This window comes from Benincasa hispida, chromosome 8 (assembly GCF_009727055.1).
Source record: "Benincasa hispida cultivar B227 chromosome 8, ASM972705v1, whole genome shotgun sequence".
Classification (NCBI taxonomy): Eukaryota; Viridiplantae; Streptophyta; class Magnoliopsida; order Cucurbitales; family Cucurbitaceae; genus Benincasa; species Benincasa hispida.
Window position 1 is genome coordinate 23,364,830 of NC_052356.1, and position 12,325 is coordinate 23,377,154.

General features: G+C 33.5%; 2 protein-coding genes across 3 annotated transcripts; one reads left to right on the forward strand and one right to left on the reverse strand.

The window, feature by feature from the left end:
• The first annotated feature begins 469 nt into the window (after nucleotides 1-469).
• On the forward strand, nucleotides 470-2,674 carry LOC120082840 (U-box domain-containing protein 35-like). Its single transcript, XM_039038176.1, has 4 exons — nucleotides 470-1,189; nucleotides 1,975-2,093; nucleotides 2,173-2,282; nucleotides 2,380-2,674. Exons 1-4 carry the CDS (start codon nucleotides 871-873, stop codon nucleotides 2,639-2,641), a joined length of 810 nt encoding a protein of 269 aa, XP_038894104.1. The 5' UTR covers nucleotides 470-870; the 3' UTR covers nucleotides 2,642-2,674.
• Nucleotides 2,599-6,389, reverse strand: LOC120082839 (serine/threonine-protein kinase D6PK-like). Of its 2 annotated transcripts, XM_039038175.1 has the most exons (4): nucleotides 6,196-6,389; nucleotides 5,617-5,691; nucleotides 4,254-5,341; nucleotides 2,599-3,786 (listed from the first exon to the last, which is right to left on the reverse strand). In XM_039038175.1, exons 3-4 carry the CDS (start codon nucleotides 5,213-5,215, stop codon nucleotides 2,910-2,912), a joined length of 1,839 nt encoding a protein of 612 aa, XP_038894103.1. In that variant the 5' UTR covers nucleotides 5,216-5,341; nucleotides 5,617-5,691; nucleotides 6,196-6,389; the 3' UTR covers nucleotides 2,599-2,909. The 2 variants fall into 2 exon arrangements, with proteins under 2 accessions (XP_038894103.1, XP_038894102.1); XM_039038174.1 differs by lacking the exon at nucleotides 5,617-5,691.
• Nucleotides 6,390-12,325: the final 5,936 nt, after the last annotated feature.

A 12,325-nucleotide genomic window follows, 5' to 3' on the forward strand; every position in this document is an offset into this window, starting at 1 on the left:
AAGTAAAAGTAATATTCATATGCTTAATTTTTAAAAACAAAATGGTCACCAAAATGAAGAACAATTGAAAGTAAAAAAAAAAAAACAAAAAAACAAAAAAACAAAACAAAATGGTTACCAAAAGGAACCTTATGTTTTTCTTTTAAGAACGTTTGTTTTTTTATAAAGTTTGTAATAGATATTATGGATATTTGTTAGGTCCGCAGCCAACCCCAGATCCAATAGAAGCAAGCCCGATGGCCAACCGAACAGCAATAATGGAAGCAGCAAAAGTCAGTGGATTCATGATAAGTTCATCACACCAAATGTAATAATTTAATTTTATGAGATTTTAGTTATTAAATATGTGTTATAGATAAATTTAAGTATTTTATATTAAGAAGAAAAAAATAATAATAATTCAACGACTTAAACCAAATCAATCCAACCCAACCTAAATTTTTAGGATTGGATTGGATTGGAGACCATGTTTGACTTATTTAGGTTGCCAACTTGATGAGCTAAATTTTTTATTGGTCGAAAAAAATACTACAACTCAATCTAAAACTCATGTACATCCTAGCTTTCATATGGGTGCATGCAAATTGCAAATTGTTAGTCAAATAGAAACCAACCGTCCATGGAAGTATTGAAATTCAACTGCTTGATCATCATCATCTTTCATCTTCAATCCAAATCCATATACGTCACAAACTTCAATCTCACGTTTCTTCTTCATAAACTCGACTTCTGTAACATTCTATACAAATTTCACTGCAAATTTTCAGTTTCCACCTCTTTGTTCATGCCTTTCTGTTCTCTACCTTCCACCATCGCTGTTTCTTGTTTCTCTAATTGAGAAATTTAACAACTGGAAAGTGGAATTCCAACATGTTGCCTTTGGAAGGAGGTGATGATTTCCTATTAGATCGAAGCTTAATCGCGAATGAAGATGAGGAATCGAGCGAGTTGTTCGAGATTGAGCTAGGGATTGAGGTACGATCGAATCGTAAACAGGAGGATGATTGCGAAGAAAGTTGGTTTTCCTTTGATTTTCGCAAATCAAACCATTGCGTTTATGTTGGGATTAGCGATAACTTCGATTCCAGTATGGACGCCTTGCAATGGACTCTCGATTTCGCTGTTTTACCCTCCACTATCGTCTATCTGTTTCATGTCTTCCCCGAGCTTCGCTTCGTCCCAAGCCCATGTATGTCTTCTCTCTCTCTCTCTCTCTCAACTCAGAGAATCATAGAATTTGATGTGAAGAAAAACAAACTGGTTTTCTGCAATTGAAGTAATCTGCAGAATGATCTTGTTCTGTTTCGTTACCAATGGCAGAGAGGAACCATTTTGAGAAAATTGCACAGAGGGCTCCAAATGAAAATCGATCCCATGTTTGAAAAATCAATTAATTTTGACTTACTGCAACATGTGACATTACGACTTTAATCCCAAATGCTTCCTTCCTCGTTTTACAGATTTTTTTTCTGCTTTTTAAAAGAATCTAATGTCTTTTCTCTCATTCACTTCTCATCCTTCTCGATTCCTATCTGTTTTCCCCTATTGTTGATTTGCAACTAATCTACACAAAAAGGAAGTCATCGGCGTTGGTTTTTCCATAATCAAAGGCAGCAAACTGGAGGAAAAGGGAGAAGAGATGAGTAATCAATTAAGAGAGAAAAAGAAGAGAGAAGGGTTGCTAGAAACTAGTATCAAGTTGCGAATAGCAAAAAGGGAGAGAGACGAGAGAGAGTAGCTAGAAACTAGAAGCGAGTAGCTTAGTAGCAAGGAGTGAGGAAAGAGGTCCTCGCATGTTTCGTTAGTCATTTCAGTGATTTTATTCAGCGATTACGTAAGCAAAAGATCGCAAAACTTGCCTTTTCGAAAGTTGGACTAAATTTTATTTGGACCTCTCAAAAGAGGCTATCCATACAAAAACCCCAACCATTTTAAGCTAACTGAAATTACTGTGTTGCGTGTTTTGTTATCAAGTGGGAATGCTTCCGAAGAGCCAGGTTAGTCCAAAGCTGGTAGAGAAGTTCAAGGCTGAAGAAAGAGCAAAGAGGAAGGAGTTCCTTCATAAGTTTGTTGATAAATGTTATGCTGCTCAGGTATCAGGAGCATTCTGTGCATTTGACTTTGATTTTATGACCCAAGTTTTTACAATACAATTTCACCAAATTTCTACAGGTCAATGTAGAGGTTGTGATGATTGAGAGTGATATGGTAGCCAAGGCAATTCTTGATCTTATCTCTCTTCTACAGATAAGGAAACTGATACTAGGGAGCACCAAAGCCAGGTCTATCTCTTTCTCTATCTCAATAAACAAACAAACTAGTCTTCAGTTTCAAAACCCAAATCTCTGTGCTGAACTTGTGAATTTTGGAACGTGGTAGAAAATGGAGATCTAGGAGAGGAAAAGGGATAGCCAGACATGTACTGCAAAATGCACAAGAATTTTGTGATGTGAAAATCATATGTGAAGGAAAGGAATCCACCTACCAAGCGATTGAATCCTCGTCCTCGTCCTCATCTTCTTCACACACCCCCTCTCCAAATTTAAGCGACAAGAATATCCATTTCAAGAGCCATTTCAAGAACACGGAGAAAGAATATCACCGTAGTGGTTTCTTAACTTGGAGGTGTTTTGGTGGTTAAACTCCATCTTCATGTCTCCTAATCCACTGACCTTATGTTAACTAGACACCCTTGGATTCACTTCTCAGTGAACTATTCTCAAGCTTTAGATGACAAAAAGTACATACAATAACTTATACAAAGTGAAAATTGAAATTGTTGACAGGCAAAAACAAGTACAATTCATCAACCCATCTATCAATAACTGAACTTTGACGTCACCATGAACAGGCAGAATGATTCAAAGCCATCTTCTGAGAACAGAACATTTGGTGTGTGTACCGTACTACTAAAAGAAATCAAACTCAAGATAATTATCAGACGATTTGGAATCGGGACCAGGTCTAGCCATTACAGCTTTTCCACTGGCTGGAGGTGCTGGTGAGGGTATCCTCTCAATCTCGACAGGCTTTGGTACTTCTGGTGGCGAAGCGCAACGTATCAATGCCCAGTTGACACCTTCAAAGAAGGGATGTTGCTTGATCTCAGTTGCCCCTCGTTTGTAAGCTAATCTATGCTGTGGTTCCTTGACAAGCAATCCCCTGATGAGATCCCTTGCTGCAAAACTGACAACTGGTGATTCAGGAAACCGCAAAGGCTGACCAACGACATTGAACAATGTAGCTCGATTCCCAGATCCCTTAAAAGGAGTTTTACCAAACAACAGTTCGTATAGAAAGATTCCAAAAGTCCACCAGTCAACAGCACTTCCATGACCTTCACCTTTAATGATCTCTGGTGCTAAGTACTCGTGTGTACCAACAAATGACATTGACCTCGCCTCCGTAGGCTCTGCAATGAGCTCTGGCAATGGTGTTACCTGGTTTCCTATTTCAGTCTTGGGTTTTCTATCCTTCTTTGATTTGCTAGAGAAAATTCGGGGAGAGAAGCATGTCGTAGGAACTACACAGGATGGCTGGATGCAGGAAGGTTCGATACAAGCCGGTTGAACACAATAAGCCGAATTCTTTCTCAAGGGTTCAGACTCGGAACATGAGCCCTTCACTAATGTTGGACTAACTGCACATCTTAGTGAAAGATCAAAGTCCGAAAGCATTATATGTCCATCTTCCCTCACAAGAACATTCTCCGGCTTAAGGTCCCGGTATACAATCCCAAGCATGTGAAGATACTCAAGTGCTAGGAGAACCTCTGCTACATAAAATCTGCATCAAAATACCACAAGTTTAATAAGCTTTATGAAGGGAAAGAAACATACATGTATGAAAAACTCAATTGTGATTGATACTTGGAATTCACCTCTCATCCTACCATGGTTTAACATGTAAGAGTAATCCTTAGTTATATTGGCCACACAATCAACAGAAATGTGATGAAGCTTAATATTATCACAGAACCACACTATCTAACTTGAACTAGACAGCAAAACAGCTTAACCATGTATATTTTATTTGCAAAAGTTAGAAGTTGAAAGAAGGGAAACTAAAAGTTGTATTAGTATTGTCACTTTTAAACCCCTAAAGATAATGATAACACTTGTTCCTCCTACAAAAACAGGTTCCACTCTGCAAATGAGAAAAATTATGCTGATTTTATGCTGTTAGAATTGAACCATCATAGCAAGTAAACAAAACTGGAAGTGATTGATGAAGTTTGAGAGCAATGAACATACTTCACTGCCTGCTCCGGAAAATGCTTCCCTGGCTGCCTCTGTCTTAGAGTGTGCAAGTCTCCCCCAGGGCAGAACTCCATCACCAAGCATGAGAATTTATCGGTTTCAAAATGGGTATATAATGTAGGAAGGAATGGATGATCAAGAGACTGCAATATTTCTCTTTCGGTCTGAGCTCGAAGCAACTTCTTTCGACTTGCTAGAGACCCTTTGTCCATGACCTTCATAGCAAAATAACATTTAGTGCCACTCAACTCCGACAGGTAGACGCTTCCGATATCCCCACAACCCAGCCTCTTCAATAGTCTAAAATGACCTAATCCCAAAATCCCGTCTCTTGCACGTACAGCTTGGATGGCCTCCCATCTCAAGTCATTTGCTTTGTGAGGCTTACTGATACTACTACTAAAGCTGCTACAGGTGCTTTCGTCACTGATGTCGCTGCTTGTGCTTCCTCGACACATGCTGCTCTTGCCACTTTCAACCATCTCAACACGGTCGCTAATTTTCGCACTTCCACTAGTCTTGGCAATACTGTTTGTTCCATCACTGACTTTAGCAGAAACAGAACTATCCTTCCCACTCCCACATTCTGATAATTTTTTCTCAGGATCTATAGAGTCCTCTGCTAAGCCCCGAGTCCCGCTAAGAGAAGGATCTCCTTCTATCAATGTCTTAGTACCAGACTTTGAGGAATTTTCTTTGACTTTCTGATTACAAGACTCAGTAGACTCTTTAGGATTTAAACTTGAAGATTTGCTATTTGATGAATCAATCAAAGTAGACTGATTCGAGGATTTCTGTGTGGAGTTCAATACATCTCCAGAGATAACAGAACCAATTTTGCTTCCCAATAAAGTCTGTGAAGGCAAGGATTTTAGATCACTTGCATCGGTCGCTTTAATGCCGGTTATCCCCTTAGGTTGCTTTGTAGAAGGTTTCGAATTCGTTTTTGAGGCCATCAGAACTAACAAACAGCTTTATTAAAACAAATCAGATTTGAGAAAATTCATTGATCAGCAGTTTTACACATTATCAAGACCACTCCTATCTTTCTGTCTTCCATCCACAGAAGTATATCCTGAAAACTGATAAAAAAAAATAACCAAACTATTAAAATCAATCACCCAATAACTTAAATTAACATCATCAAACACAAACAAAAAAAGAGTTAAACATCATTGTCAGTTGTCACCTGATCAACGGATAGTAAAGAAATCAAACATGTTATCCAAGGATTTAGGAAAGATATACATCAAAAACATACAAGAAAATCAACAATACTATGAATGAAAAAACATTTCATGGTAACTGAATCCTTAGGTTTCACTGTTTGATCAGTAAGCTAAAACCAATCTCTTACTTCTGTATTGACTATGAAGGGATTTAAAGGAAGAGAGTTCCATCCTGATCCTATTAGCTTAACTTCCTCTGAGAGCTGTTTTGAAATAAAAACCCCATTTGTAAAGAAAAATAAAGATGAATATTCAACCCAAAAATAGAAAGAAGCAGTTTAAGACAAAGCAGAAAGCAGATATCACCAAAAGCCAATGAAGAAGCAAAAAAAAACTTGAAAACAGACAGAAACAGAAAAATCAAAGAGTAAGCAACAGTAGAGCAGTAATCAAGAACCCTAGTCAATGAAAAGAAGAATCTGAGTAGAAATCTAAATCAAAGTAGAAATCAACTCATACTTTTCATAAGAAACAACTCAAAACCCAAAAACCGTTTCAAAAAAAGAAAGGAAGCAGAGAAAACCCCAGATCTTGAAACGAAAACCTGAAGCTTCTTCAGTGAAACCCCAGAACAGAACAGATCCAAGAAGGAAAAAAAAAAAAAACACAACCCCAGATGCAAAAACCAGAAGAAGAAGTAGAAGAAGAAGAAGAAATCAAAGGCATGGGGAAATCAGGAGCAAAATGAAGAGGGGGGAAAAGAATACCTAATTAGAAGAGGATCGTGAAGGGAATCAGAAGGCAGAGAGGGGTTTTGCTTTTGTTGATGTGGTTGATAATGGAAAAAGGAGAAGAGATGCAGTGTAGAAAGAGGATGGGAAAAGGGAAAGAGAGAGAGAGAATTGAGAAAAGAGAAAGAAGGAAGAAAGAAGGGTCAAAGCTATAAAGTAAAGGCTTTTTCACAAATCAATAAGTTTTTTTTTCTTTCCATCGGAACTAAAGGGGTCCGAATCACCAAACGACTCATGTCCAGCACCTGTCTATCATGCCCCCAACCCAACATACTTTCATTTCTTGTGAAATTAGTTAATAAAATTTTCAAATGTTATATATTGGTCTTTTAAGTTTTTTTAGTTTTGTTTCAATTTAGTTTTTAAATTTCAAAATGTTATAATTTTACCATTTACATTTGAATTTTGTTTCAATCTCAATTTTTTATTAGATACTCATTCTCAATTATTAACGTCACTTTCTATTAATTAATTAAAAATAATATAAAGCAAAATTTTAAATTTAAATTTAAAAATGATAAAAATTAGTGAAACTTAATTAATTATAATCAGTTTAATGATTTTTAACTTATTAACTTAAATTAATATTAAATATGAAGAATGAGTATTTAGTAAATAATTGAGGTAAAAAATGTAAGTTTGAAATATAGGGACCAATTTAAAACAAAAGTCAAATGTTAAGAGTAAAATTATAACGATTTGAAATTTATGAACTAAATTGAAAACGAACTCAAAATTTAAAGATTGAATGTGTAATATTTTGAAACAAAGATATTAAATAGAAACTAAATCTAAAAGGAAAGAACTAACAAAAGTATTTTTTTTTTTCCATAAACAAATAAATACTTCATTTCTCTTTTTCTCCAATTAAAAAAGCTTGCCTTTGCTCTCACCCCATTAACCTTTTTTCTCCTACTCTTTTTCTTTCCTTTTTTAATTCTTAGCCCCCCAGTATATGAATAAAGGAAGCCTAAAGGTCACTTATCCAACTTGTTTAGTAAAATTAAATTTAAAAAAAAAAAAAAGAAAAGAAAAAAAACCTCCTTTTTCATATTGGCTTTTTATTGTTAGTCCCAATTATTTTTAGTAAAACATTGATGTAAAAGGAAAGATAGGTATCCTTCTTTTCGTGTACTTTCTTTCTATCGTTTTACACTTTGATGTATCTTTCTTTTATTTTTACTAATAAACATTACGTATGTTGTATATATCTTTTAAATTTGAGAATAACTCTATGAAAAATTATTTTAAATGGTAAAATTATTGAAAATATTTATAAGATATAACAAAATTTTAGAACTATCAATGATAGACTTCCATAGTGCCTATCAATATCATTAATAGGGTCTATCAGTGTGGTCTATCAGTGTCTATCAACGTCTATCATTAATAGTTCTAAAGTTTTACTATATTTTGTAAAATTGTTTATTTTTCTATTTTTAAAAACAACCCTGACTCTAATAGTAAAAAAATATTGAAATAAAATATGGGATGTAATTATAAGATATAAGAACGTGTAAAAGAAAGAACATAATATAAAATACAAAAATTGGTACTATTCTATTTAATCCAAGGTCACATAAATCCAATGCTACAATTATTCAAGTACTCTGCGTATCAAGGACTCACATTAATTTATCAACAACATTAACTCCATACATTTTTTGCGACCATACAATAAATTTCTCTTGCGTCATAGTCAAAATGAGTTTATATCAAGGATAATTTGTATGGTCTTCATCTTTTGAGATCAAAGGGTTCAATCCATCATCCTCAAAATTGTTGTACTTAAAAATAAAAATCTCGTCATAACAAAATTACTAAGGAATGGGTTAAAATTTCTCTCTCTCTCTTAACTTTAAATGGTTAAAATTTTAACATTTTTTAAAGTTTAGGGTTAATATTATAGCAATTACAATTTGATTAAATTAAAAGTTTAAGGTTAAAATCGATACAACTTTACAAGTTTGATCAAAATTGATTGTTTCCTCATTTTTATTTACTAAAAGAAAGAGGCAAAATGGATAGAAAAAGCTTCCATCCTATAGTCTCCTTTATAGATAGTATGAAACAATTGCTTGTACATAATGGTTATAGAATATAAATTTAAGAAAAAATTGTACAAACCATTTTGAAACTATGGAGTTTGTTACAATTATTCTCATTAACTTTTAATTTGATCAATCGTTTTTTTGAATTTTGAGATTTGTTACAATTATATCCTTGAATTTCTAATTTGACCAATCACCCTACAAGAATTTGTTAAGTATTGCAACCAACCTCTTTGTTAGTATTGGTGACGATATATCCGTACAATTGAAATTTTGACAACAATATTGACATCAATATTTTAATCTTTGATTTCGAGTGATCATCACGACGTTAAACATGTCAATATTTTACTTCTTTAATTTAATTTGTACACACAAACCCACACATATAGAAAATTTGTTCAAAACTGATTGACTTCGATAACGTTAAATTTGAACTTATACTTTTCATTTTATAAGTATATTGATATCAGTATTTATGTTAACAAATTATAGAGGTGATTGATCAAATTAAAAAAATGTCGTGGATATAATTCTAACAAATATTATAATTTAGGGAGGTGATTCACGTGAAATTAAAAATTAATAGGTATAATTGTAATAGTCCTAAATTAAAATATGCACAAATAGAAGTGACTTATATAGAGTCCAAAATCTTTCATACAAAATAATAGAATCATCCTTCCATTTACACAAAAGGAAAATATTAAAAAAATATTTTCTTTCGATATTATTTTGCCACATTAGAATATATAAATTTTTATATTAAATTTAAAAGTTTTTTTTTTAGAGAGGAACCTATCAAACTATTTTTGGGGAAAGTACTTTCCTTTATCCACTAAAAGCACTTTTCCTTTAATATGGGGAAATGGAAAAGAAGTTAACTATCCTACAAATGAGTGAAAGCTATAGTAACATTAACAAGGACTAGAAGAGGAAATTAAAAGGGAAAAATAAAAATAGCATGTTTATTGCATTTTCAATTTTTGTAAGTATCTTTAAAAATTTTATGTTAGGGTTGATGTCCTAAATCTTGTAGAGTCCTATAGTTTATAAACATTATATGAACAAACTCTAATGTGATTAATAATATATGATATTTTATTCATTTTGTCTATAAAATATGTGATATTCTAGTTGCATTAACCACAAACCAATAAACTAACATCCAAGGTTATCGTTGTAACTTAAACATGTATATGGAGACATACAAGTGGGTCATGTTTAAGTGATAACCTAAATGGTCTGTAGTAGAGATACCTTATCCTGGTGACACTACGAGTACGGCCCACTTTGTAGGTGTTGCAATTATTGTAAAGTGCTATAAATGATCTAATCCTGATCATTCATGTATTAGGCACGTGAACGGGGATATTCTATACAAAGGAGTTTGTATAAGACCGAACCACGAAATGTTTAGTCTCAATATAACACCATTCATAATAAAGACTTACATTTCACCAGGATGACCATAGACCTGAATCCTGAGTGAGTTGTGAACTCCTGCTTATGAGGGCGGTCCTTTGACTTGTATGGGTGGAGTGGCCAGATCGTTGACTCAACAAGCCTACAATTTTGGGGATTCGTCTGATTGGGGAGCTGAGAACACAACTACACAAGATGAAATTCACTCCTTCCCGAAGCAGGGGTAAGTAGATAAATTATTCCTTTAAGGACTGATTTCAGGTCTTGAACAATGTGGTACCACACCCTCTCCTGGCTCGAGAGGGGATTAGTCATAGTGGGACTATGATCTATTGTTCATTAGAGAGATCGGTGGTACTTAAAGAGTTAGATATAACTACAGGAGCAAAATAGTAATTTGGTCTAACTGTACTTGCGAGCAATTTGTGAAGGGTCATCGTACTATTGATTGGTTATATCCAATGGATACAAAAATATATCTGTAGTGTGAAGATGACAGCTATCAGTCTTTAGTGGAGTGTTCAATAGTTAACGGATAGTGAATAATATAATTAAAGAGTTTAATTAATTATTCATGTATCGTTGGAACTTCAAGCTACAGGTCCATAAAGTCCCCTTAGTAGCTCAAAAGAATTTAGTTGAGAATCAATTTTTGGGTTAACTTGAATTATTCAAATTAATAAGAGGAATTTAATTATATATGATATAATTAAATTGTTTCAATTATATGTGATATAATGGTCATAATGTATTTGATACATTATAGTTTAATGGGGGAAATAAATATTTGAATGAGATTCAAATATATTTTCTATGAATGTGATTAATAGTTGTTAAATTATGATTTATATTAAATGTCACAAAATAGAGAAACGAAACTATAGTGTATATTGTATGTGATACAATATTAAAACTATAGATTATATGTTATATTTGATATAACATATAATTTAATATAAATATAATATGATAAGTTAGTTATCATATTTGTTTATATTATTTTATTATTATTTGAATAATAACTTCCCTCTTTTCTCTTCAATCACCTTAGTGGGTGGTTATTGTTATTGTTTTTGTAGGAGGAATAAAAGAAAAAATATTTTTCTTCTTCTCAAACAACGGTTAACAATAGAATTTGCTAAACGATTGAGAGTTGCAAAAAAGTTTTGTGAGTTCTTGTGAGAATTCTCTCAATCTCCTTCCTCCACCCAAACTATCCCCCTTAGCCAAAATAGCCAGAGCCCACCATTCCTGGGTTCTCACCCCGAGAATACCAAAGATTCTTTATGGTAGTGTCCGGGTTGTTGTCCGGGTTGTGTTGATATGTTGTTATTGATTCGTTTGCTCTTAAAGGTTGAAAGAGATCTTGTAGTTTGTTTACCACTCATTGGGCTTTTAGCTCACTCTTTTCTTTTATGTGTTTCTTCCAAGTAGCAAAAGAGAGGAGTTTTAGGGTACTGCTGAGGTTAAGATCAACCACACTTCTGGTCTAAAGTCTGGTCTTAGTTCTGTAACCTATGAGTTAGAGTTATCTAAGTTAAATTTGGAGTTTTGTAAACATTATATTGGTTTGTAATAAAATAAATTAAGCCAAAGAGTTATTGATATATTTACTTAACTATGAGTTTACTAAGAAAAACAGGTTGAAGTGGATAGTAGATTGATCACAAAAGGATGGTATTTTTCGTCCTCACGCTTCCTTCCAGACAAAAGAGCTAAGCTCGGGAGGGGGTGTGACAAGGTATATATAGAAAAGAACGTTACAACATCGAGAGATCATCCTCTCTAAATTTTCCAAAAAGTTTCAAAAGCATGCATGCATGTTTCTTTTCATCAAAATTTGCAATCTCTCAACATTGTGGCTGATAGGCACGCCATAAGATGCGAATTCTACGACGAATCAAATAATATTTTATTCCTTCCTAAATCATAGATTGGAAGTTCGGATCCACGAGGAACCTTCTTGTTTCTCAATTAGAATACTCACAGTCCTAAGGTAACCGAGAGGTTGGTTAAACTATGCTTGTAATTAAAGTGCGCATAAAGTAAATTTGCATAAAAGTACAAAGCAAGAGATAGTCATAGTTATGAGAGATAATATCAATAAAAGGTCTAACTTGAGTTATTTTAGAATTTTACCCATTTAGTCTACTTGGTCATCGAACTCTTGAGGGTTTGATTTCAATATCTTGTCTAAAATTAGCCAAATTAAAAGCTAATTAACCGACCTAATTAACTAATTAGCCAACATGCGTAGAAGAATCTGTTCTAATCATTTGAACTAATTGCATTAAGATCTAAGATAATGCTAATTTTGAAAACTAAATCGAAAACGTCATCATTAAGCATTCAATTTGATTTCCTCTATGTTGATTAAAGCAATGTTCATTGTCGTGGACTACAATTTACGAGTTAATCTAACCTTCTGCTTTTTAGAGAAAACTTAACCAAGAATAAATAGCACTAAATCATATAATCAAGAATAGTTTTTAGACAATCACAAGACAATATAATCATGATCAATTAAATTGAGATGAAAATTAGCAAACAGATGTATAAATCAGTTTGGATGAAGACGAATTCTCACAAGTTAATCTAAAAGGGGGAAAACCTATAAACACAAGCTAGAA

Bases quoted from the DNA above. Each gene is read 5' to 3' on its own strand.
- LOC120082840 (XM_039038176.1), top strand. From the start codon at position 871: ATGTTGCCTTTGGAAGGAGGTGATGATTTCCTATTAGATCGAAGCTTA. The intron at 1,190-1,974 runs GTATGTCTTCTC...TTTGTTATCAAG, and splicing joins TCGCTTCGTCCCAAGCCCAT to TGGGAATGCTTCCGAAGAGC. The intron at 2,094-2,172 runs GTATCAGGAGCA...AAATTTCTACAG, and splicing joins ATAAATGTTATGCTGCTCAG to GTCAATGTAGAGGTTGTGAT.
- LOC120082839 (XM_039038174.1), bottom strand. From the start codon at position 5,215: ATGGCCTCAAAAACGAATTCGAAACCTTCTACAAAGCAACCTAAGGGG. The intron at 3,787-4,253 runs GTATGTTCATTG...ATTTTGATGCAG, and splicing joins TTTCCGGAGCAGGCAGTGAA to ATTTTATGTAGCAGAGGTTC.